General features: G+C 37.3%; 1 protein-coding gene across 1 annotated transcript in view; it reads left to right on the top strand.

Moving 5' to 3' along the window:
- The window catches only part of LOC126237142 (GTPase-activating protein), a 157,415-nt gene that overhangs the window by 93,776 nt on the left and 39,470 nt on the right, over positions 1-24,169 (top strand). Inside the window, exons 13-14 of the mRNA XM_049946973.1 lie at positions 522-595; positions 20,438-20,544. Coding sequence (XP_049802930.1) covers positions 522-595; positions 20,438-20,544 — 181 coding nt within the window. The remainder of the gene's footprint in view (positions 1-521; positions 596-20,437; positions 20,545-24,169) is intronic.

Below are 24,169 nucleotides of genomic sequence, written 5' to 3'. Positions count from 1 at the left end.
CTGTGAACAGCAACAATACTGTAATATTTTCCCGAAGCATGTCCTCTTTTATTTTATTCTCTGATAACCCAACATTGGAAATAAAATAATTTAATTGTTGGGAAATCCTCAGTCCAATTGCCTATCTCCTGTGATCTTAATTGACATTGTGTAATTGTTTTCAATGTTTCTTGACAACTGGGTTAAATAACATAGCCTTCCTCTTACATCTCTACCCACTGTCCTGCAATGACCCACACTAGAAATGGCTGTCTCCCTTACAACTATCTTCCTCCTTTCATCAGGGTAAATGTTTTCAGTTTGTGAGCTGTTAAAGATATATTGATATTTGTAACTCATACATTATCCAACTGCTTCAGTGCACTTAATTTCTATCTTTGCCAGCCCATATGTGAAACCAACTATTTAGTGAAGGTAATTCTAAGAAAATAATAACAATATTAGTTAAGATTTTTCCAGAAATGCATGTTTTTCATTTTTTTAAGCCTAACTTATTTATTTATTTATTTTCTCCTTAACAGTTCTTGGAAATAATCTCAGCTTCGTCCAACCCAGGTCATAGAAGTTTAGACTCTCCTGTTGTTCTCAAGGAAGGGTGAGTAACAGAACTTAGTTTCATTAAAAAGAAAAATTGAGTCCATTCCTAATAAACACATCAAATAAACAAGCCATTTTCTATTGCCTTGTGACATTATTATTGGTTTATCATTCATTAGGAATGATTTCAATTTGTTATAGAAGTTGGGGTATTCATTCAAGTAAGTTATATTAAACAGTTAGCATTCTATCAGGAAAAGTCATTCAGGAAAGGTATTTTTTAACTAACTTAAAAAATGAACACCGAAAAATCTTATTTTGGAATGGAAAGTGAAAATTTGAATATACAGTGTAATGGTTTTGCTGTGACATAGTTTATAGCACATAGTGAATGCTTTACACATGGTTTTTCAGTTGTTACTGTGACTGTGGGAAAGCCACAAAGCCTTAGATAATTTTTCTTTTCAGAAAGAGTGAAAGTTTCTGTAATTCACAGAATAATATTGTAGCGTAGAGCCAACAGTTTAAATCTCATTCCGTTTTCTTCCCCTCCCCTACTCTCTCGCACTGAAGAAAGTGCATAGAAATTAATTATATAGGTATTGATGTAAATTAATTTGTGTCAGAGGAGAAGCTGCAGCAGGTGGTGGTGGTGGTGGTGGTGGTGGTGGTGGTGGTGGTGGTGGTGGTGAACAACATAGAGAAATGAAGTGATAGAATCACCCGTTGCTTGGAGCCCAATAAATATTCAATTTACTTCAGTGTGGGAAGTTAACATTAGCACATCCAGAGAGTGTTATTTGTGCACTATGCAGTCAAATATCAAACTTTAATGGTTTTAGTAGGCGAGGTCTTCTACTCAATGGATATTGGCCTGCATTACATCCAAAGTGCTGTATAATCTCCTTTTCAAAAACAGTACTGCATCATGCCAGTATCTGATATACAATATGATTGTACAAGCAATGGATACATGATGTTCTGAGCAGTCAACTTATTGTGCAGGTTTGAACTCTGGCTTCATACCTGCACACACATCATCAGAATTTTCTTGGATACACGGGAGATAGAGGTGATGGTGCAGTTTTAGTTGAAGGTCTTATCGAAGAGGGCCAGGTAACAAGTTCTTAGCCTGATGTACATATCATTGGTTTCAGTAAAATTTTGTTCTGACTATGTTGATACATATTGTGTGATGATACAATTCTTGTGTTAACTTGATCACAAAATGTCTTAGTGTATACAGCTTTCTAAACTGATTGGATGTTTAGTTCAAAACGGAGGAAGGAAGGTTAGAGATGAACATTTTGTCAATGTGTGTTTCTTCTCCTGCCCCTCCGCTGAATGTATAAACTGGAATAGTATGCCATCATACATTCTGCTCGTTGTATGGTTTACAGCCAAACAAAATTGATCCAAAGTTCACAGAGTTTTGCAAGAAGTTTTCTCTTTCATTTCCAATGGCTAAGTAATTGGTGGTGGATTTAAACATACTCGTGTTTTACCTAAAGGTGGCCCAAGTGAAGGACATAGCAAAACTGCAGTCAGAAATGAAAACAGGAATGTGTACAGTGTTATACTGGACTGTCGGCAGCGACGAGTGTACAAAATAGGTTATACTGCTAGCACATCAGAACAACAATTATGGTACACTGAGAGGTACTGTATTGTTAAATACTGATATATAGTAAAACTAATTTTTCAGCAGTATTTTGACCATTTAAATAAAATACAACTGATTTTGTGGATCAATATGTGATGATAGATCAGACATGGGTGTGCCACTAGAGACTGGAACACAGTGACCCTGCACCAAAAGAACGCTAAGTCAGTTTCACCTATTGTAAAGTTGTGACCGGTGCTTCAGAAAATGTTTCTAATTGATTACTTTACCAGTGTAAAATGAAACCTGGCAAATACTGTGTAACTCTTCGGCATCAGTTGGCTGCCACAAGGGGGCTAGCAGAGATTTAGGCTGAATTTGCAAAGAAATTAAAATTTTATTTTTCATCTGACCAATACACATGCACATTAAAACGCTGTCAGTGGGAAAACAAAGGAAATTTCAGTACAAATTTTTGAAACACACAATATTCAGCAAATTAGGCACCTTTTCATGTCCATGTACACCCGCATACAGGATTACAAACTTCGATGGATGATGGAGAAGGATAAATGTATCAGTTTGAAGTAAGGATCCCTGGTCTGGAAACAACAGAGTCAAAAATTGTAAGTGAAAATATTTAAGATATCTCTGACAATGGAATACATGTACTGGTATTGTTATTAGTAGGATTGTAGGGTAGACAACTTTCAGAGGTGATAGTACAGACCAAAACAAGAAAAAAAGTCCACTAAATATGGGCTATAAAATGCATACCATAAGAGCGCTTGTCAGTAAAAGAGGTGTGTTTTGCAATAGTGAAGAGTAAGTAATGCTCAAAGTTCTTAAGATATGTATTTTAGAGAATATATTTACTGAACTTTTTTTCTTGTTTTGGTCCATAACACCACCTCCAAAAATCACTACCTTGCAGTTTTAGCAACAACTGTATTAATAAGTGTATTCAACTGTCAGAAGCATCAGAACATTTTTCCCATATAACTTTAGATTCAATAGTTTCTGGACCAGGGTCCTTTACCTCAAATTGATACATTCACAGTTTTCCACCACATCTGAAAATCTGTAACATTGTCATGGAATCACCTTCTATAAAGAAATTTGTGGCTGAAAAAATTTAGAATCCACTGAAGATGTTATGACGGTTGTGGAAGGGTATTTTTCATAGCTTCCAGAAACGCGTCCCATGGTTGAAGCACATTCTCATTGAAAAGTTAAACATACAGCTTCATAAAAAAAAATGCGTTTGCTATCCAAAAATACAGCCATGTGGAAAATTTTCTCCTTATACTCTCCCTTCTCTAATACCTGTTGAAATTTTTTAAAACATTTTGTCACATACTCCCATTACTGAATGACTTTCCCTGATGCGGTGGATGGTTCGTCATCAAGACAGACTGGTGACCTTTGCTATTTCCAGTTTCCGTGCTGTCACTCTGTCCTAGCATTGTTGTGTGTCAGCTTATGTGTGTTTAAACTGGGGTGCTTTATATCTGGTAAAACAATTTTTATGATTTGTGTATATATCAATTTTCAATTTGAAAGCTTCCATTTATAATGAAATAATGGTAGATTTTTGGCAACAATAGCGCTTGATAGTTACTGTCAGCTGACCCATTGCAAGTGAGTTGTAAGTTTTGGACAAACGTGAAAAATTTGCAAAGGATTTTCAAACCTACTGGGAATAGGAAATATATTTCTAATAAATACACTTGATGAACAGTTATCCCTGTAATAGTATAAAAAGTATTAATTTTCTGTCTGTGTGTTCTTTTTGCTCCTTTATTTGGATGTATAGGAGGAGGTAAGTGGTTTAAACATTTTGTTCTCATGTATTTAATGGGAAATTTTTCTTGGCAGTATTAAAATCCAGCCTTGTAATTACAGTTGGTCAGTAAAGAAATTGTGCTTTGCATGTTACAAAGATCTTAATTAGTGATTGATATAGTAAATACTTTTGTGTCTGAAAGACTAATGGATGTGGGTGCAAATGATATAAATAAGGTTTAATATGAAGCAGTTTAATGTGTAAGAACCTGTGCATCTCTAGTGGGTGAAGAGTTTTGGGATATATGTGGTTGTGTCCTGTAAGTACACACACATAGTAATAAGTTTCAAGAAAAGAGGTCAGTCATGTGGCATTGCTATCTGGTAGAATTAGAGTGATAATTTCAGTTACGAAATTGGAATTGCTTTTTTATGATTGTGCTTGGCAGCATATGTCCTTAACAAAATATGACTGTTGTCACCAGTGCATTTGTAGATGCTTGTTGTGAGTGTACTGTTTAAGTGTTGTTTTTGGGATATTGATGGTGGTGGTGATAATAGAGAATAGAAAGAGTGAAACCTGATACCAGCCGGCAGCCTACTTTTCTTGGATAAGCTCATGGGGGGCCACCTGGTATAATATTTCATCCAAACCATAACAATAACAAGAACAACAACAGTAGTAGTAGTGTCGCATGCCCTCAGCTGTACAAGACTCTGTAAAGAAGTTCGGGATATAACAATAGCTTTTGATGCAAAGTATGGTGATCATAATCTCGAAACCACAGTTTTCCATTCTTCTTTGTGAAATATTGACAATGAAAATTTCTTTGCCTGCCTTCAGACTGAGTGCTGCTGTATTAGCAGAACAGTACAAACACTAACTTTTATGAGATTGCTTACTTTCAAACTCATAACAGTATGCAACATTTATGAATATTTACACTGTTGCGTCCTACAGTTCATGAGAACTGTCTCTGTAAAAAGACATCCTAATGTACTATAACCAAATTTTTCTTAAAATTTATACCAAGGCATTAATTGCAGTTGTTTCTTAAGATAAAAAGTAAAAATAAGTATATATTCCATCTCAGATTGTTCACTTTTTTAAAGTGAAAAAGGTTTACAAATTCCTTGTACTGTTGTCTGCATTTGTATTTGCTCATAAAATGTGTCTTTTGTCATAACAGGTGTCCTAATGCAATATCTATGATTAAAAAAATAAACTCATCAGAACTTGCTATGACTTGGCAGTTAGTTTACTTGATTTCTTATCAATCGCTTGAAGGTTTTTTCATTAAGAGCTGAACAGAAAGTAACACAAAAACCAGTAACTGATTTTGCATGAGGTGGAGCAATTGATTTTGCGTGAGGTATAATGTTGAGCACCAGTGTGTGGCTGTAACTGCCTAACCAGAGCTGCAAATTCAGAGAAATAAATTGAGATAAAATAATTGCATACCTAGGGCCAGGAGAAATAGTGTTGGAAAGAAGATGATGATGATGATGATGATGATGATGAGCAGAAAAAACAGCCTAGATAATGGTAGGATCAATAGGCATGAAGACAGTTGAGCAAGCCAGGAGAAGAAAATGAGGCATTTTAAAGCGGATAGCAAAATGTGTATTATATATTTACAAATGTTGTGTAGATGCTTTATAAATGGTTGAAGATTAAACTGATTAGCACAAGCACTTGTAATTTCAAGAAAAAATAACAGGAAAATGGTGCTAAATTGTTTGTTGGTACAAACTAACTTTGGTAGGAAGTGTAGTATTGGAAATTAGCATTATATATATTCTTTTTTATTTACAAAGTAAAACTTTCACATGTATGTACGAGGGTAAGTCAATCGTTATCCGCAATTTAGGTATATATTTGTTTATTTTGGTAGTACTGTCATTTTATGTTGATGACGCATGCTTTGTTTATTTGTTGTTATATCATTGCAATTTTCAAGCTGCTAGGTTAGTTTCGTTATCACTGCCATGCTGTTGATCATGGCTGCTCCACTGTCTATTTGCACCAAAGAAGAGCAATGTTCAGTGATCCAATTTTTTCTGGTCAGAAGGCGTATCTGGGACTGAAATTCATCGAAGAACAGTGTTTTGCCACAATGGAGTGTCTACGAATGGATTGAAAAATTCCGAAACGGTCACACAAGTGTTACACATAATCAAGGAGCCGAATGACTGTTTACCACCACAAATGAAGAAACCATTGAACGTTCATGTGAAATGACTCTCTTAGACAGACGATTAACTGTTGATGAAGTGGCATATCGTCTGCAAATAAGTCGTGGTTCAGCCTGCGAAATCATCCACAACAGACTTGGGTTTCATAAATTTTGTGCAAGATGGGTCCCAAAACAACTCACACAGTTGCATAAACAAACGCTCTTGGACATCTGCAAAAAAAAAACATTTGTATGTAACGAAGGGGACAACACCTTAGACAGGATCATTACTGGTGAAAGAAACATGGATCCATCATTACGAGCCGGAGAGTAAATGGCACAGTATGGAATGGAAACATCCAATTTTGCACTGCAAGAAAAAGTTGAAGACCCAACCATCCGCACGAAAATTGACGCTTACGGTTTTTTGGGATGCATAAGGTCCAGTACTGGAACATTTTGGGGAACAGGGCACAGCAGTAAAAAGTGTACGTTACCGTGAGATGCTTACTACCAGGCTAAAGCCTGCAATTCGAAGCAAACGCTGAGGATTGCTGTCAAAAGGTGGTGTGCTGTTGCACGACAATGCCCATCCGCATACTGCTGCCCACACTGCTGAAATGCTCCAGAAACTCAAATTGAAGTACTGGATCATCCTCCATATAGTCCCGATTGTGCCCATTTTGACTATCACTTGTTTGGTCCACCCAAACAGGCATTAAGGAGCTATCGATTTGCCTTGGACGAAGCAGTGAAAGAAGCGGTGCATTCATGGCTCGCAGCTCAGCCAAGAACCTTCTTTTTTGAGAGCATCAGGATGGACAAGTGCGTTGAAACGCAAGGAGACTATGTCGAAAAATGATGTTCCTGTAAGTTTCCTATTTGATTACAATAAAATTTTATAACTACTTTGCAGATAATAATTGACTTATCCCCTTAGTTTAAGCCAGCTTACAGAACAGCATTAAAAAAGGATCAGAAATTCACAGTAGGACATCAATATATATTGAAGTATAAAAGTCCTCTTATGAGACTTCCCTGGTTGGGTGTGGTCAGAAAATGGTAGAAATATTATCCAAATTGATAAATCATTGAAGTTGTTATTCTTCTGTCACACAGTCGATCTTCAGTACAATTTTGTGCGATGTTAGTAGTTGCAGTGGTGACAGTCAATGGATGGCATGCTTGTAGGGGTCATATATATGTTATATCTCTGAAAACCTTTTAATATAGTGTCTATTTTTAAGCTTTGTGTTTAGGGTGGTTCAGATTTATGTTTACAGTTCTTTTCTCACTTTGTGTGTGTGTGTGTGTGTGTGTGTGTGTGTGTGTGTGTGTGTGCGTGTGCGTGTGCGTGTGCGTGCATGCGTGCGTACGTGCGTTTCTCAGGGGTGTGTTTTGAAGAGCTTGATTTATTGCTTACACTCCTCGTCCAGCTTTCTTTATTTCTTGTGTTTGTACCTGCACCATTGCATGTGTGTTCACATAACGTAGATTCATTAGTAATAAATTTGTCTTCAGCTGTTAACATGATTTGCTGTATGTTTCAAATTTAAGATGTATTAACTCAAAAACAATATTTTAATTGTGAAAATGCAATTATACATTCAAGAGTGGTATGTATGTCATATTGACAGACTTACTTATTGTGTTTCATTTCATATAATTTACCCATCTGAAAGCTTTGTAAATTCTTAATGAATATTTCTAACATATTTGAGAAAAATCATTTTCCATCAAAACTTCCTACTCACCACATAGTAAAATATTTTGAAAATGTGTGAAATTCCTTCCAGACCTGTCCCATTACAAACCTGTCCTTGCAGTTGTGTGATCTTGAGGAAACACCAATACATTGAGGTACCATTGTATGAGTTTGTTAGGTAAGAATTTGTATTTCTAAAGAGAGAAAAAAAGAGTGTGAAATATTGTCAATTAGTAGACACAAACTTCAGTATGAAGTTCAGTTTTGGAAATACAACTTCATTGTTTGGACTGTGTAGTCAAATGCTGTTCATTTATTGGTTCATGTCAATTTAAAAAAAAACTCGTGATACACACTGTGCTGTCATATAATATATTTATTCACAACCAGTTTCGACCATCGATCATCTTCACAATGCAGGCAGACAAATGAAAACAAAGTGAAAACTGTGAATATGAACAAAAATTACATTTTCATGAGACTTATTAGTCAGAAAAATTAAGTGCACTATCTGTTGTGGCAACTTTGCATGTCATACATGCTATTTAACAAGAAAAGTATATAGCTGACTTACAGATGTCAGAAAAAGACACTTCACACCATAATACCAGCTTAAGCAAGCAGAAAACATAAACTCTGCAGTAAGCGCACAGCACCATTGCTCAGGCACAACAACACCCAGTAGTTTAACACACAAGTGTTGATCAAGAAGCTACAAGCCAGATTGAAAGAACAAGTTCCAAACTATGTGTACACTGTAGTGTGGTCCCAGAGAGATACATATGCACTAAAATTACAAAAAAGAAATACAATAAAAGCAAATCAAATGGATAAATATTTTTTTTTCTCCCTCTCAGTACATTTCTTTCTCTCCTCCCTATTTTTCCATTTGATTTTTTTGTGTGTTTAATTTTTCCTGTTTTTCTTTTTCACTTCACTTCATTTCAACACAATGTTATGTAATAGAGTGTTGTAATTATATGATTGATTAAATTTCTGTATGACACCGTTAAGTTATTTTAGCCTTGGCATCTCCATTGGTTACATTAGATTTTGTCCAGAACTTCTGCTACGAACTTGACACTGAAATTGTTTTGGTTGTTGTTTGGTTTTTATGCACTCTTTTTTTGTGGTTATTGCTTCTCATAATGTTCTAACATTATATGTCTATGTACATTTTTTTATTGTGGTTGTGTTCTCACCAAATATTTCATTTGTTATGTGACATTGTAATACCACTGGATTTTTTTTTAATGGTATCATGTGATTATTATATTACATCATAGTGTACACACTATGCAGCTCCTCATGTGGTTACACTATTCGTATCCTCACACTTCTGACGTGGATTTCACATTTTAGTCATTTGCTGCTGCCAGTCTGAATGATTTATGGTAGTCGGATTGCCTAATATGATTGTTTCAATGTCACATACCATTTCATATGCTGTAGGTCTTAATAAATAGTCGGTCTGTTTTTATCATGTGACATTGTAGTAGCATCATGTGACATTGCAATAGCATCATGTGACATTGCAGTAGCATCATGTGACATTGCAGTAGCATCATGTGACATTGCAGTAGCATCTTGTGACTGTTGTATTGCATTTTATTGTACATGACTGTATTTTGTTACGTGGTGGTTTTCACCAAATGGTTGGTTTGTTTTTATCATGTGGCATTATATCATGTAACAGTATCATGTGACTACTGTATTCAATATTATTGTATTGAAATGAAGTGAAAAGATAAAAAAGGAAAAATAAATAAATAAAAATGCAAAAAAGAGGGAGGAATTTTTTTTATAAATTTGATATGTTTTATTGTATTTCTTTTATTGTGATTTTAGTGCATATGTATCTCTCTGGGACCAAACTATAGTGTACACATAGTTTGGAACTTGTTCTTTGACTTTGGGTTGTAGCTTCTTTGATCAACACTTGTGTGTTAACCTGCTGGGTGTTGTGCCTGAACAATGGTGCTGTGCATCTCTGTATGTTTTCTGCTTGCTTAAGCTGATATTACGGCATTAAGTATCGTACTCTGATGTTTGCAAGTCAGCTAGATTGTACACTTTTCTGGTTACATAGTGTGTGTGACATGTGAAGTTGGCACAGTGGATATTTTTTGAAAGTACAGTTAATTCTTCTGACTAATAATTCTCATGAAAAGGTAATTTGTGTTGATATTCACAGTTTTCATTTTGTTTCCATTTTTGTGCCAGTACTGTGAAGATGATCGATGATTGAAATTGGTTGTGAATAAATACCGGGTGGTTACAAAAACTTTCCCTATTTAACATTTTATAACGGAAACTAATTACCATATGAGTATCAAACTTAATAGCATTAATGTCCAGAGTATTGGATGCATGATTTCCATTCATCACAGTGCCATCATCCAGTTCCAACTGTGGCCACCAAGTGCCATGATCAGTCATTGTCATTCATAGTCTCTCACACCCCACCAGATTGGATAAAAGGAGCAGGACATTATTGGTGAAGTTCTACTATGAAAAGAACAGTAATGCTGCAGCTGCACTTCGAGAACATCGGCAGCTGAAAGGATTATGGAACGATCGTTATTCTCCACCTGCTATGCGGAGCCTGATGAAGATGTTTGAATCAACTGGAGAACTGGGCATTGCTCCAGGAAGAGGCTGATGATCAGTGCACTACAGGTGGTTGATGAAATTGCTGTTGCCATGGCAGAGAACACTGTGCACAGTTCCCAATCGTCAGACAGTGTGTGTACTGTGTCACAACAGTTGAACATCGCATGGTCCACTGTACAGAAGGTGCTTCGAACCATTCTCAACGTCCTATGGACAGACGAAGATCATTTTTCTCTGGCAGGTGAGGTGAACATACAGAATTACCGAGAGTGAGGGTCTTCACCTCCAGCCACTGTGCATGAAGTTCCTCTGTATAGTGCACGTGACACCGTGTCATGTGGCTTCATGGTTATGTTCATTATTGGCTGATTCTTTTTTGAACAGGTTGGTGTTCAAGGACCAAAGATTTTCAGTGTGACTGGCCAGCGTTACTGCAATACGCTTTGCCAGCATGTAATAACTTCTCTACATGAGAGAGAAGCATTGAACTCAACAATTTTTATGGGACCCCTACTGCACAACGCTCAAGAAATTCACCTGCTTCTTCGAAACACATTTGGAAACGATCAAATTGTCAGCTGATATTTTCCTGGTGCTTAGCTGGCATGATCACCTTATCACACACCCTGTAAGTTTAGTTGTGGGACTACCTGAAGGACAGTGTTTACCAGAGGGACATTCGCACATGTGCTGATCTAGGGCACAGCATATCACGAGAGGTAGCCTGAATACCTATGGACATGCTTGATGCTGCTGTGCAGAATGCAATCCTGCACTTTCAGACTCTTCTAGATACTAATGGGCACCGTATTGAGCCCCTTTTGTAGCAATAATGGTTCCGGTTTGTAATGGTATGATGTACCATAGCAGCACATTAAAAGTGTTTCAATTGAATTTATTGTGCATTATTTCTCTTCCCCATGCCCTTGACATTAATGCCACCAAGTTTGGTACTCGTACAGTAATTAGTTTCTGTGTTATAACATGTTAAATAGGGAAAGTTTAATTAGAACCACCCGATATATTGTAAGACACTGTGTGTATCGTGCATTTTTCGAAGTATATCGATGCTGTTGACAGTCTGAAAAAAAATTTTGATCATTTTTGAAACTAATATTTTCGTTTTCTGTACCTTTTCTGTTGTTATCAAATATATTTAAATTTTTTATCAGGAATTTTTAATAATAATGAATATTTGTGTACTTTTATCTTGAAATCTGTTGAGTTTATTCACCACTTGGCAATCTTATTTGGGAATCTTGGACTTCCTGTCATGATATTTTTAGATGTGAACTACTGAACCTTTATTTAGTAAGACAGAAGCTGGTATTAGTTTAGTTACAAAGCTGTATTTATACAGTAGCTTAAGTTAGAGAAAGCATATAAATCCCTTGTAGCTACACCAGTTCCTCTCGTGTCTTCACAAAACTGCATGCTCATGTGAGATACAGCTTGATGTAACACTTAAGTGTAGTGCATTATGATCTTAAGAATGGGCCATACATATTAAATTTCGTAGCACTCACAAGCAATTGAACTAGAGATAGCTAGATAGCTGCAGTGTCGGGGGGGGGGGGGGGGGCACTGTACCATAACAATGAATGGAACAGATGTGTCATGTGACTGGATAGTTATCAGACATTGTGCTGGCCATCAACACGACAGTTCAATGCAGGATGACGATACAAGTGATTTCAACATTATGAAAAGGATAGACTCGCCATGTAGTGGAGATGTTGAGTCACAGCAGGCACAACAACCAGACTACAAAAGAGATAAGCTTTCATACAGAAGGCCTTCTTCTGTAATACAAACTGACACACACACACACATTCACGCAAATGCAGCTCATGGCTTCAGCAGCTGGAGGCAGTTGTGTGAGCTGCATTTGCATGAATGTGTGTGGGCCTGTCGGTGACTCAACATATCTACTATATAGTGAGTAGCAATGTATCCTTTTTGTAATATTGTCATTATTGTGCCCTGGATTTTCCATTGTTCATACATGTAATTTCAGCACATTTTGTTGCGACCAGATTAAATGAGTCCTATGCACGGGTCATTCCATCTCTCTGATTGTACACGCAGAGGGGTTTTCATGTCCCACCTTATTGAGGTTGTAATTGGAGTTTTTTAATGGATAAAATTTCATTGCAACTAAAGTAATCTGCCATGGACAACAATCACATGTTGAAAGTGTTCACCATTCTGTCACATATTGTAACAATGGAGACATGAGCCTCCATGTAGCTAATCACTGTTTCAATGCCGATCATCATGAGGCAGGGAGCAGCCATATCATCCAGAACCGTCTTTCACTGTTATGTACACAAACGTGCTCCATACATGTACCTCTGCATTGAATGTCAAAAGTAAAGAGGTTAATGTGCACGTGGGCGTGCGCACACAGGAACACCAAAGTTGGATAAGGACAGAAAAATATCATTCACACTGATCGGTAGCAGTAAACATTGCTAATGCTGATTGCAGAATGTGAATGTGTTGCAAACCATCCTCCTGCTTGCCAGTAGGGCTTCAGTGAGGCATATAGCGGAGATCTTATTACGTGGGGAATGTTTCAATGAGATGACATGAGGTCCATTTTACATGTGCTATGGTCTCTCACTGGTGAATAACACAGCAACATACTGCTTGATAATGTATGTCATTTTGTTTTCCTACAGCAGGCCTGTCCAGGAGGTGGCTGGACGAGTATGAGCATTTGCTCTAGGTTGCCGCCTGCGTAATGAGTGCCCCCATTAAAATGAGGCTGTTGGACATCATTATGTAGTGCAGGGAAGCACAAACTGAGCAGTGTCTTCAGAGAAGTTTTGCCTTAGCCTTACCCAAAAACATGTATTCTTATGGTGCGGTGCTTAGTGTAGAGCAGTTCATTTTAAAATCAATGAAAAGCACCATGATGGCAGGCAAAGTTCAGAAACACCAACATCAGTTTATGAGATGCCAGTGCAGAATGCCAGCTATGGTTAGAACTTATAGACTTACAGTGTCACAGGCAGTTGTGCAATAAATTCTCATAGACTTGGATAAACATTTTCCTCAACATAACTTTCCACAATGTTATATGTTTGTAGCTACGATTATGTCGATGTTTGGACCTACATACTTCTGCAAGTAACTTTCTTCCTCAGTGAAGAGAATAAAATCAAACCACAGAAGCTCACTGGCACACTTCAACTTAAAAGTTTATCTTCAAATTAGCAGTGCTCAGAAACTGGTAGAAGACATTGATGCTTTGGTGAAAACATGTGACTAAAAGAGTCACAAGTTGATGTCAGTTTAAACTTCATCCGAAAATGACAATCATCATAAAGTTGTATCAGTCCCAAGAAAAGTCATTTTTCATACTTAGTTGACCATGTTCATCACTTAAACTATTAAAAGGAATGTAAGTCTCATTTAATCGTCATTTCTCTTCAGTGTAAAAATCTTAGAAAATTAATTTACCATGAAAAGCATTAATTAGGTGACACAAAGCAATATCAGTTTGTAGAACTAACATTAGTAACTGAAGAATTGACTCGTTGACAATAGTTTGTCATGCGGACCCCTCCCCTCCTTTTCCCATACTGTTACACTCGGATCCAAGACAATGCCACCACCATATCGTGCCAAATGGTGTTTGGGTGGATGGAGGAACAATCTGTGGACATTAAGTTAGTTGTGTGTGCCCTGTCCATGTCACCTGATATCAGTTTTTTTTTTTTCTTTTTAATATGCCTACCTTCAGGTGATTATTTAATTGAATAGATAAAAAAATTTCTCACCAACCAGCGGTAGAACATACACATAAAAGATGGTTATAATTGTCAAGCTTTCAGAGCCAGTGGCTCCTTCAGGCAGAAGGGTTGAATGGGAAGGAAGAGGGGTGAAGGAAAAGGACTGGAGAGGTCTAGGAAAAGGGGTAGATTTCGGGGAAGTCATCCAGAACCGTAGGTCAGGGGAGACTTGCCATATGGAATGAGAAGGAGAGACATTGTTGGGGACTGCATCGGACGAGATTTGAAAACCTGATAGCTTAAAGGTGGAAGACAGGGTAATGTGTGGACATAGATTACTGCTTAAACATCATGCATGAGTTAATAATGGTGAGAAGCTTAGTGCATTTATGTGGGGGTGAGAGGGAATGGTGAAAAAAATAGATGGGAAAAACAATGAAAGATGTAGAAAACTAAAACAGAGTGAAGCAAAGAGTAGTTACAGTAAAGAAATGCTGTGATGGAAGAAAAAGGCCAGGTGGGTGGTGAGAACCAAGGACATTTTGTAGTGCTAGTTCTGACCTGCGGAGTTCTGAGAAACTGGTGTCTGGGGGAAGATTCCAGATAGCACATGTGGTGAAACAGGCACTCGGGTCACAAATTTTATGTTGTAGAGCATGCTCTGCAACAGGATATTGCGAGATGCCAGTATACACCCTCTGCCTATGCCCATTCATCCAAATTGATCATTTGGTGGTAGTTATGTCAATGTAGAAGGCAGATGTTAGTTAAGTGTGATACCATCATGCCGGTTCCTCATGACAATAACTATGTACAGTTTATTAATGTTAGTGGCTTAAGAGTCAGTAGTAATAAGTATTTGTCATTAATAACCATATGAATGCACTATTTAAATATTTCACCAGCACAGTTGTTATGTGGTTTTCTTGTTCATTACTGACAAGATTCCCTGAGACAATGTGTTGGGATTTAATGTTCTGAATAATTGTTGGAGCCAGAATCATGTTTGGAGCTATGTATTTCCAAACATTTACCAAGAACTAAGGGAAAGAGCTGCAAAATAATAATAATAATAATGAAATTTTTAAAAAAATAATCTTTTGCTTTTAGCAAACCCTTGAAACGAGTTTCCTCTTCAAAGAGTGCTGCACCATTAATAGGGTCAATCTAAATGAAGTGGTCCAATAAAAATTAAGTTGGTTGCTTGACCATTTTTAAATATTTTAATTTTTTTATATTTGATTATCCTACAATTGAGAAGTTCCAAAAAAGTTTTTTAAAAAATTTTACCTTTCACCTTTACTGAATAGTGGCCATTTTTGTTTGTAAGTGCACGGCAGTGTTTCAGTTTAGAGATGTTAGCAAAAATATTAATGTCTCTGCACTGGGTTAAGTTACAACATTGCAATTGACATAACTGTTTTTAGAAAAGTGCCTTCTACAACATTGTCTATGACACAAAATACCCTAAATTCAAAAATAACCAGGCAATATGACCTCCAAAGTCTGGTATCCAAATTTTCAAAAATCCAATTTTTAAGCCCAAAAATAACAAACAAGGAGTGATTTATGAGAGTCTATTTTTTTCCTATAGTTAGATATCATACACTACTAGCCTCATATACAGCAAACACACTTACAAATGTTTCATTAATTTTTTATGAATTTTTGAAATTTGAAAATTTTCATATTTTGCAAAGTTTGGGGTTAGTTATCTCAGATGGGACTGAATATAAAAATATGATTTTTGCAGTTTGTACACCTGTATGATAGCAAAGTACTGTAAAAATTTCAGCACTGATTTCTGACTGTAAACAAAGATACGAATTTTTGAAAATGAGGAGATAATTTACATTGCTCTACAATGAGTTAACTAAAGAAAGTAGTAACACAGAATTATGGCACAAAATTGATAAGTTCAGGAACAAGCATCTGACCAATCTCCAATTGAAGCACCTTGGTTAGATGAATTCACTGATCAAACATTGCCCCTTCATTATATCCTCAACCGCTCACTTGTGCACCAGGCCTCCGCCACAGTGATGACTGCTTGTTGTGTCTGTTTAACGTAGAAGAACTGAAGAGAGCAAATCACTCAGCCACAGACAGCTCTCCAGGGATCGATAATATACACTACACTATGATACGTAACATGCTGTCCAATGCGCTACCACTCCTCTTGTATTTTTATAATCAACTTCGGGATTCTAAAGACTTGATTGAAGTTTGTAGAACACACACAATTGTCTCAGTCTTGAAAAGAGGCAAAGATAGTTGTCAGACAACTTCATACAGACTCATTGCTCTTTCCTCTTGTATTAGTTGACCACAGTATTACTGCAGGTGGGATGAGAGTACTTCAGTTGGCTTATCATTAGTTATGCTGGACCACTTGATAGTATATTCACAACTTTGATGAAATCATTCACAATGTGATGCGCCTTCCGTAAGCACCACTTTACTTTATAACTGTAACATCACCCCTTGTTTGCAATAATGGCCACATGAGGTCATATGAAGTAATATCGTGGTTAGGTAGAATTGGGAAAACACTGGAACGATTAGTTAAACACCGATTTTAGTGGTGATCGCAGGAGTCACACAACCTCCTGGCTACTTCCCAGTTTGGGTTTATAAGGGGAAAAGACACAATTGACATTATTACTCTTTTGTCAATACATAAGTTGACAGTCTTTTTGAAGAATGGAAAGTCCACAGCTATGTTCCAGGACATCAAGGGAGTTTTTATGGCAGTGTAAACATAGATTTTTTGCTCCATAAACTGAGAGCTGTAGGTGACCTGCAAAAAATGATTTATGGAGTAGTGTATGATTTTGAAATGGAAGATGTTCTTAAAGTTCCCAGGTAAAATGATGTGCCCCTGCAGTGTCTCAACTGGCTTCCAACAAGGGGCAGTTCTCAGTCCTTTACTATACAGGTAGTAATAAAAGTGTATGGCACAAACTGCAGGACACATTCCTCACATGTAAACGAATAAATTATGTCATATGAACATGCATCTGGAAACATTTTGTTTCCATGTTACAACTCGTTTTCTCCAATTCAATAACCATGGGAAACACACACAAACAAAATGCACCAGCATACCATAGGCAACTTTTTCTCACAGCAGATACATAATACAGGCAAGGAGACTCTGAACATCTTGTACTGGGGCTCCATACACAAGAGCTTTCAAATGCCCCCGCAAATAGAAGTCCAGTGGGTTTATGCCCAGAGAGCATGGAGGCCAAGCGATTGGTCCACCTCTACCTATCCATCTCTCACCGTATCTGTTACTTAGAAACCATTGTACATTAACACCAAAATGAGGTGCTCCATCATGCACAAAGTATGTTATGTCACAGAGCTAAAGGCACATCTGCTAACAAATCAGGTTGAACATTCTCTATGAAATTACTGTCAAGTGTGGGTGGAAGAAAATGAGGCCCTACCAAACAGCCACCAACAACACTGGCCCAAGCATTGACTGAAAGTTTTTGAGGACTTGTTTCAACAGTTGTTTGAGGACTGATGTCTGCCCATACAAGCATATTATGAAAATGAAAATTTTCTATCTGATCTCATTGAAACGACGCTTCATTTGTGAACAGCACTGTTGCGCTCACATTAGGGTTCAAACTTCATTGAATAAACCATTCGCAGAAGAGTACCTGTGCAGAAATATCAGCTGCTGATAGTGCCTGCACACAGTGTCAATTGTACGGATGCAGTTGGTTTTTGTGTAACACTCACCAGATATCCTTGTCAACATTTAGTGTTGCAATTACTTGTCTTGTCGGTCATCAACAGCATGAAGAATTGCCGCTTCCTGTTGTGGTGTCGTCCTCATCTTTCTAGGCCTTCCCCGGTCGCAAGTATCAGGCTTAAAAGCCCCATGTTCCCCAAGATTATGATAAATGGCTTCAAATGTTCTCCTGTCAGGACACCTTCACCCTGGAAGTCTCTCCCGGTACAAGCGTTGAGCACGAGCACCATTGTGTCAGCTAATCCATACATCAAATGGGCATCTGCCATCTCTGCGTTTGTATACATTGCCATTGCACGAGCCAAGTATGTGATTAACTCTATGTAGTTACCCCTGTGCTCCAATGGTCATGCTGATGGCTGAGACAGTAGATGTCACCTGTAAACTAACAATGACATACATCGCTTGGCAAAAGGGACACACAAAACAAAACACTGGCAGTGCACAACGTAACGAGATGTCACCAAGAGTGCATGTTCCCCATGATTCTGACTTTCTGTGCTTGTGTGCTTCCCATGATTAATGAGTTAAAGAAAATGAGTTGTAACATGGAAACAAAGCATTTCCAGGCCCAAGTTCGTATAACATAATTTCATCGCCACATGTGAAGAATGTGTCCAGCAATTTGTGCTGTGCATTTTTGTTACACCCTGTGCGCTGTGTACATCGTGGCTCTAGAAACAGCTCTTCCCACATTGACTAAAATACTTCAGTATATAGATGGTGTTCATATCTGTACTATCTCCACTAAATAGGCTCGAGTGAACTTCTTAATGTGGTATAACTAGCTGGCTTTTGATTGCTACCTACCTGAGTTGTGAGCAGAATGTGAAATACGGTTAGCACTAATAGTTTGCCTCCATGCTGTAAGTTGGGGCTTGACACTCAAAACATTTACCATCACTATAGACCAGGCTTTCAAGTAAACATAGAACCATTATTCACAGCACCTGAAGAAGATGGCTAGGTCAGTTGTCCAACTGGTGGCCCAAATTGGATTAATTAACACAGTTTGAGAGTCAAATATGCATCACGAATAAAATACATTGCAGCAGTATGTTTTTGGCTAGTTATTTGCCAAGTAGGAATCATAATACAGAAAGAACATGCACTCATAGGGGTTATAGAAAAGATAGTGCCTAGCTTTTGTTTTTCTCTGAGTTTTTATAAAAAATCAATTGTAGGTCTTTATCATGTGGATGATTGGTGGTTGCTTGTACAGGGCTGTGTAGTGTTTTGCATGGTTTAGAATGGAATGAAAGAAAGGGAGAGTGTGAAACGTAGTGTCGGCACATAACCCACTCCTGTCAAATTGTGCCATGAGCCCCAAAAATGTTTACATCTCTATCTATTGAACAACAGTGTTGTCACATACACTCATTCCATGATACATAATGAAATGGCATAACTTTTAACCCAGGACATTACTACATTGTCTGGTGTTCAGGATCTGTGCATCCCATTCTGTCGTCGTACTGAGCAAGGTGATGCTATGGTAAGAGATTAGACTCCCTTTCAGGAAGACCAAGATTCAAATCTGTCCCGGCCACCAGATTTAGGTTTTCCTTGGCATTCCAGTTTGCTTAAAGAGATGCTTGCTTTGAAAAGGGGATGGCTGATTTCCTTCCCCATTCTTTTATGTTTTGGGCCTGTGCTCTGCATGTAAATACTGTGTTGCCAGTAGGAAATTAATAAACCAAAACTTTTCCTTTCTCTTGTCCCTTTGGCAGACAAATGCTGATGAAGTTATTTTGCACATCCTTATTCTGCCGTGATTACATGTCATCATGTTAGTGTGCATTAGCAACCTTAGTTCTAGAGCTAGGATATTTTGTGTCAGAATTGGTGAATAGATTTTGTCATGTGCAGTTTTGCAAAACACGAAAGTTGAGCAGGAAAGGTATTTGAAATGTGTAGCTATGAGATATATGTTGCTAGTTGACATTAGGTAGCTAAGGCTTTTTTTTTTTCCTTTCTTCACATTTAATTATTTAAAGTATGTAATGAGAATTTTAAAGGTGTAAACAGCCAAGTTAGTAATTTGTTTTACATATATGTAAAGCATGTGGGACTTGTACCCATAAGGAGAATAACACAGTAGACAGTGATGCATCGACAGCATAGTTAATGCCTAGATGCACTCAGTTACTAAACTGCATAATACATATTGATACGAACTTCATTGATGGATAAGAGCGGTTGTTGGCTGAGACCCAAACCCACATATCTGGTACTTCTGGAAGCACCTAGCTATGAGAGATTTACATCAATGCACTCCATTGTTAAGGGGTACTCTTTGGAAACAATGTTAAGGGTTTAAGTTTTTCAGCAACCACTGACAATTGTATAAAGAAGATACACTGATAGACACATAATTACTGTCCAGAATTGTGCATGAAGCACTGTTTGCCACAATGTACATTATATATAAATCCAAATGTATACTTTCATTTCCATGTAAAAAAGAAAAGGCCTTTCAACTGTGTGGTTTCTTTTTATTTCTTATAGAGTTATGATAAAGCGGGCCCAAGGTCGGAAAAGGTTCGGGCGTAAGAACTTCAAGCAGCGGTACTTTAGACTGACTACTCAAGATCTCACATATTCAAAAACCAAAGGTATGTGTTACAGATGGTGTCATGTGACAAATGGTAAACTACTTGTATTTTTCTTACTATATCTTTAAAGACATAGCTCTTCTGTTAATGTTGTTATTCAGATTCTTGAGTGAGTGGTCAGCAGACAGACATAGTGGATATGTGTCTATAATTATTTTCCTTTTTTTATATATTTCATTCTCAGATGACACAAAAGATATCATTAACATTGGTGATAACATTTGTGTTGCTTGAGGTTGAAACACATAACAAGAATAGTTTACAAGGCCACCACTGTGTTTCCCTAAGGCAGTATGCCTAGTCTGTATATAATTACTTTATTGATTTAATAGATACCTTTATAGTTGCCAAACACTGCATAGTTGAAATTTTTTCCAGCAACTTGTTTGTCAAGTTTGATAGCAAAGTTATTGTGCTTGCAAGTAAAGTATTTCATTATTTCTGATGTTTCATTGTTCCAAATCAAAATTTACACGATTGTGCTGCTAATAAACAGTGGGTAAAATGTAAGTTGAAACAAGCACTGCTACCACTATGCATCCAGCAATAAAAATGAATAAACTTACTTAGCTTGTTAATTTGGACAGAACAGCTGAGTTATAGATCCATTTAACAATGAGGATGTAGTTAGAAAATGACACTGCTAGGAGTGAAGACAGTAGATAGATGGAGATCATCGTCTTTGGGTACTAGGTAACGATGGATGGCAGAGGATGTGGAAGAGGAAGAAGACAGGCTGCTGTATGCGTCCAATTACAAATAGGTTGAGATAATTGTTTGCAAAATATCCATTGACCAGTTTCCCCACAAATTATTTTTTGGCTATTGGAATATCAATTTTCATCATTATTATAGCTAGTCTTAATCCATAGAAAGTTGTTATTCTTTCAGCAGGGTCTTCATTTGTGTTGTGTGGAATATCATGTGTTTTACAGGACACTCTCAATGTTTTACAGGACACTCTCAATGTCTTTGGAACTTGCTACAGTCACAGTGTTGGATCAGCCTTTGATTAACATTGTTTAACTCCAAGTTGAAAAAAATCAGCTGTCAGGTCTCTCATATTAAGAGGGTCCCAGAGCCTCGGTGACTTGCAGACATTCTTCCACGTAACACATACCAGTGACTGTATAGTGACAGTTGTAAACCATACATTTCATCATAACCATTGTCACAATAAAAAAAACAGCTGTCATTCTTATACTGTATTCACTGTGATTTTGGACTGCAAAATTAGCACCTTCAAAATCCCACAATTTGTTTTGCAGTTTTGTTGGATGATCATAACTACAAACACTTGTTAGAATGTTGTTAACTTAGTGGAGTCCATCACACACACATTCTGGGCATTTCATTGCAACAGAAAGAGTGGTGTGCTGCTGCAGAGTGAAACTACTTTGAATTAATGTAGGCTTGCAGAACATAAATAGCAGGTACAGGCTTCTTTTCTATTTTCTGCACTGCAGCATCATTTTCTTTAATTACCACAAGGTCAACTTTAACAGATAGTGTCTTTGGGATTGGAGTTTCCTCCTATAAATCATCTGAATGTGCAAGTAATGCTGACAGTTCTCTCCAACTACTGAAAAAACATCCCTGAAGTAATTTGATGGACGTGGAGGAATTAAAAGTTTGATGCGTGAACCATACAATAATTTCCACCGTTGTGTGATAGCAAAAGATCTTGCAGAGAATTCTAGAAAATTCTGGTCCTATGTGAAATAACTAAGGCGGTCAAAAGCTTCTATCCAGTCACTTATCAGCAGTCTAGAGTGTGTCAATAGGACATAGCAGAAGGAAGGTTGGAATGTGAAATTTTACACTTAAAAATTCTTTCATGCAGGAGGATCACACATACACACCATTATTCAACTGCCATACAAAGCCCTTTATGGAAGACACAGAAATAGGTATCCCTGGCATTGAAAACCAACTGAAAGAGTTGAAAATAAACAAGTCGCTAGGTCCAGATGTGCAATGTAATGCTTCTTTTAAAAATAAGATTGTTGTTACTTACTGTGATTAAAACTTGACAATGTGTACTCAGTATTGACGGGTGATGTGGCTCAGATAAATAACTTCTTCCTTACTTGATGTCCTGGTATTTGTTGTCAAGTACTGTGTATGTAAATAAGGAATTCAAGATACACCGAGAAACTTTTTATAACATTTTATTCCATAATGCAACATAGGTCTTACATTATGGATGTTGGATCAACGGTGAACCCAATGTTCCAAAACTCACTCGCTTATATATTTCATGACAGTCATAACATTGTTGTTACAATTAAAAATCATAACATCTTGTTAATTTAACAAAAATTTGGAAAAATTACAATTGCTATTGTTTGATCAATACACACAATTCAGTCTGAAAAAAAGTTATCGCAGGCATTTACATCTAATATGCAACACACAGTTTTTTTCTGTTTTCCTAATTTCATAATAAATAAATGGAGTAAGGCATTCCTATCATGTTTTCAGCATTTAATTAAACAGACCTTTTTATCATTATTAACGGATGTTTTTAACATTTAAACAGAAAGTAACTTGAGTCATTTGTTTATATTGTTTTTGATTGGCAGTCATTATAAAATTTCATAATTACGGTATTACAAGAATTAGTGAATGTAGTTAGATTCGTAGATCATACTGATGAATAATAGCTGTACACAATACAAGCTAAACTTCATCTGAAGTATTTTGGCTGATAACTGAAAGTGAGCAACTCATTGAAATGTGATTTCATTATATTCTAATTACAACAGAATGTGACAGTTTCAGATGTCCCTACCAGTTGACTAAGCTTTATAACTTTGATATGTCAGTAAGGTACATCATTTGCATACTATACAGGGTGATTCAAAAAGAATACCACAACTTTAGGAATTTAAAACTCTGCAACGACAAAAGGCAGAGCTAAGCACTATCTGTCGGCGAATTAAGGGAGCTATAAAGTTTCATTTAGTTGTACATTTGTTCGCTTGAGGCGCTGTTGACTAGGCGTCAGCGTCAGTTGATGCTAAGATGGCGACCGCTCAACAGATGTTTAGTGATGAAGCAACTTTCCACACTAACGGGAAAGTCAACCGTCACAATGTCTGTATATGGGGCACTGAGAATCCGCGGGAAACAACTCAGTATGAACGTGACTCGCCTAAGGTGAACGTTTTCTGTGCCATTTCAGCCAATAAAGTTTTTGGTCCTTTTTTCTTCGAAGGTGCTACTGTAACTGGACTACAGTATCTGGAGATGTTAGAGAATTGGCTGTTCCCTCAGCTCGAACAAGAAGCACAACAATTCATATTTCAGCAGGATGGAGCACCACCACATTGGCACTTATCTGTCCGTAACTACCTGAACGTCAACTACCCGAGGCGATGGATCGGCCGCCAGGCAGCCCGTGACAGAGCACTTCATCACTGGCCTCCAAGAAGCTCTGATCTTACCCCCTGCGATTTTTTCTTATGGGGGTATGTTAAGGATATGGTGTTTCGGCCACCTCTCCCAGCCACCATTGATGATTTGAAACGAGAAATAACAGCAGCTATCCAAACTGTTACGCCTGATATGCTACAGAGAGTGTGGAACGAGTTGGAGTATCGGGTTGATATTGCTCGAGTGT

This window comes from Schistocerca nitens, chromosome 2 (genome assembly GCF_023898315.1).
Source record: "Schistocerca nitens isolate TAMUIC-IGC-003100 chromosome 2, iqSchNite1.1, whole genome shotgun sequence".
Classification (NCBI taxonomy): Eukaryota; Metazoa; Arthropoda; class Insecta; order Orthoptera; family Acrididae; genus Schistocerca; species Schistocerca nitens.
Note: the sequence above shows the minus strand (reverse complement) of the source record. Positions and strands in the feature narration are given on the sequence as shown.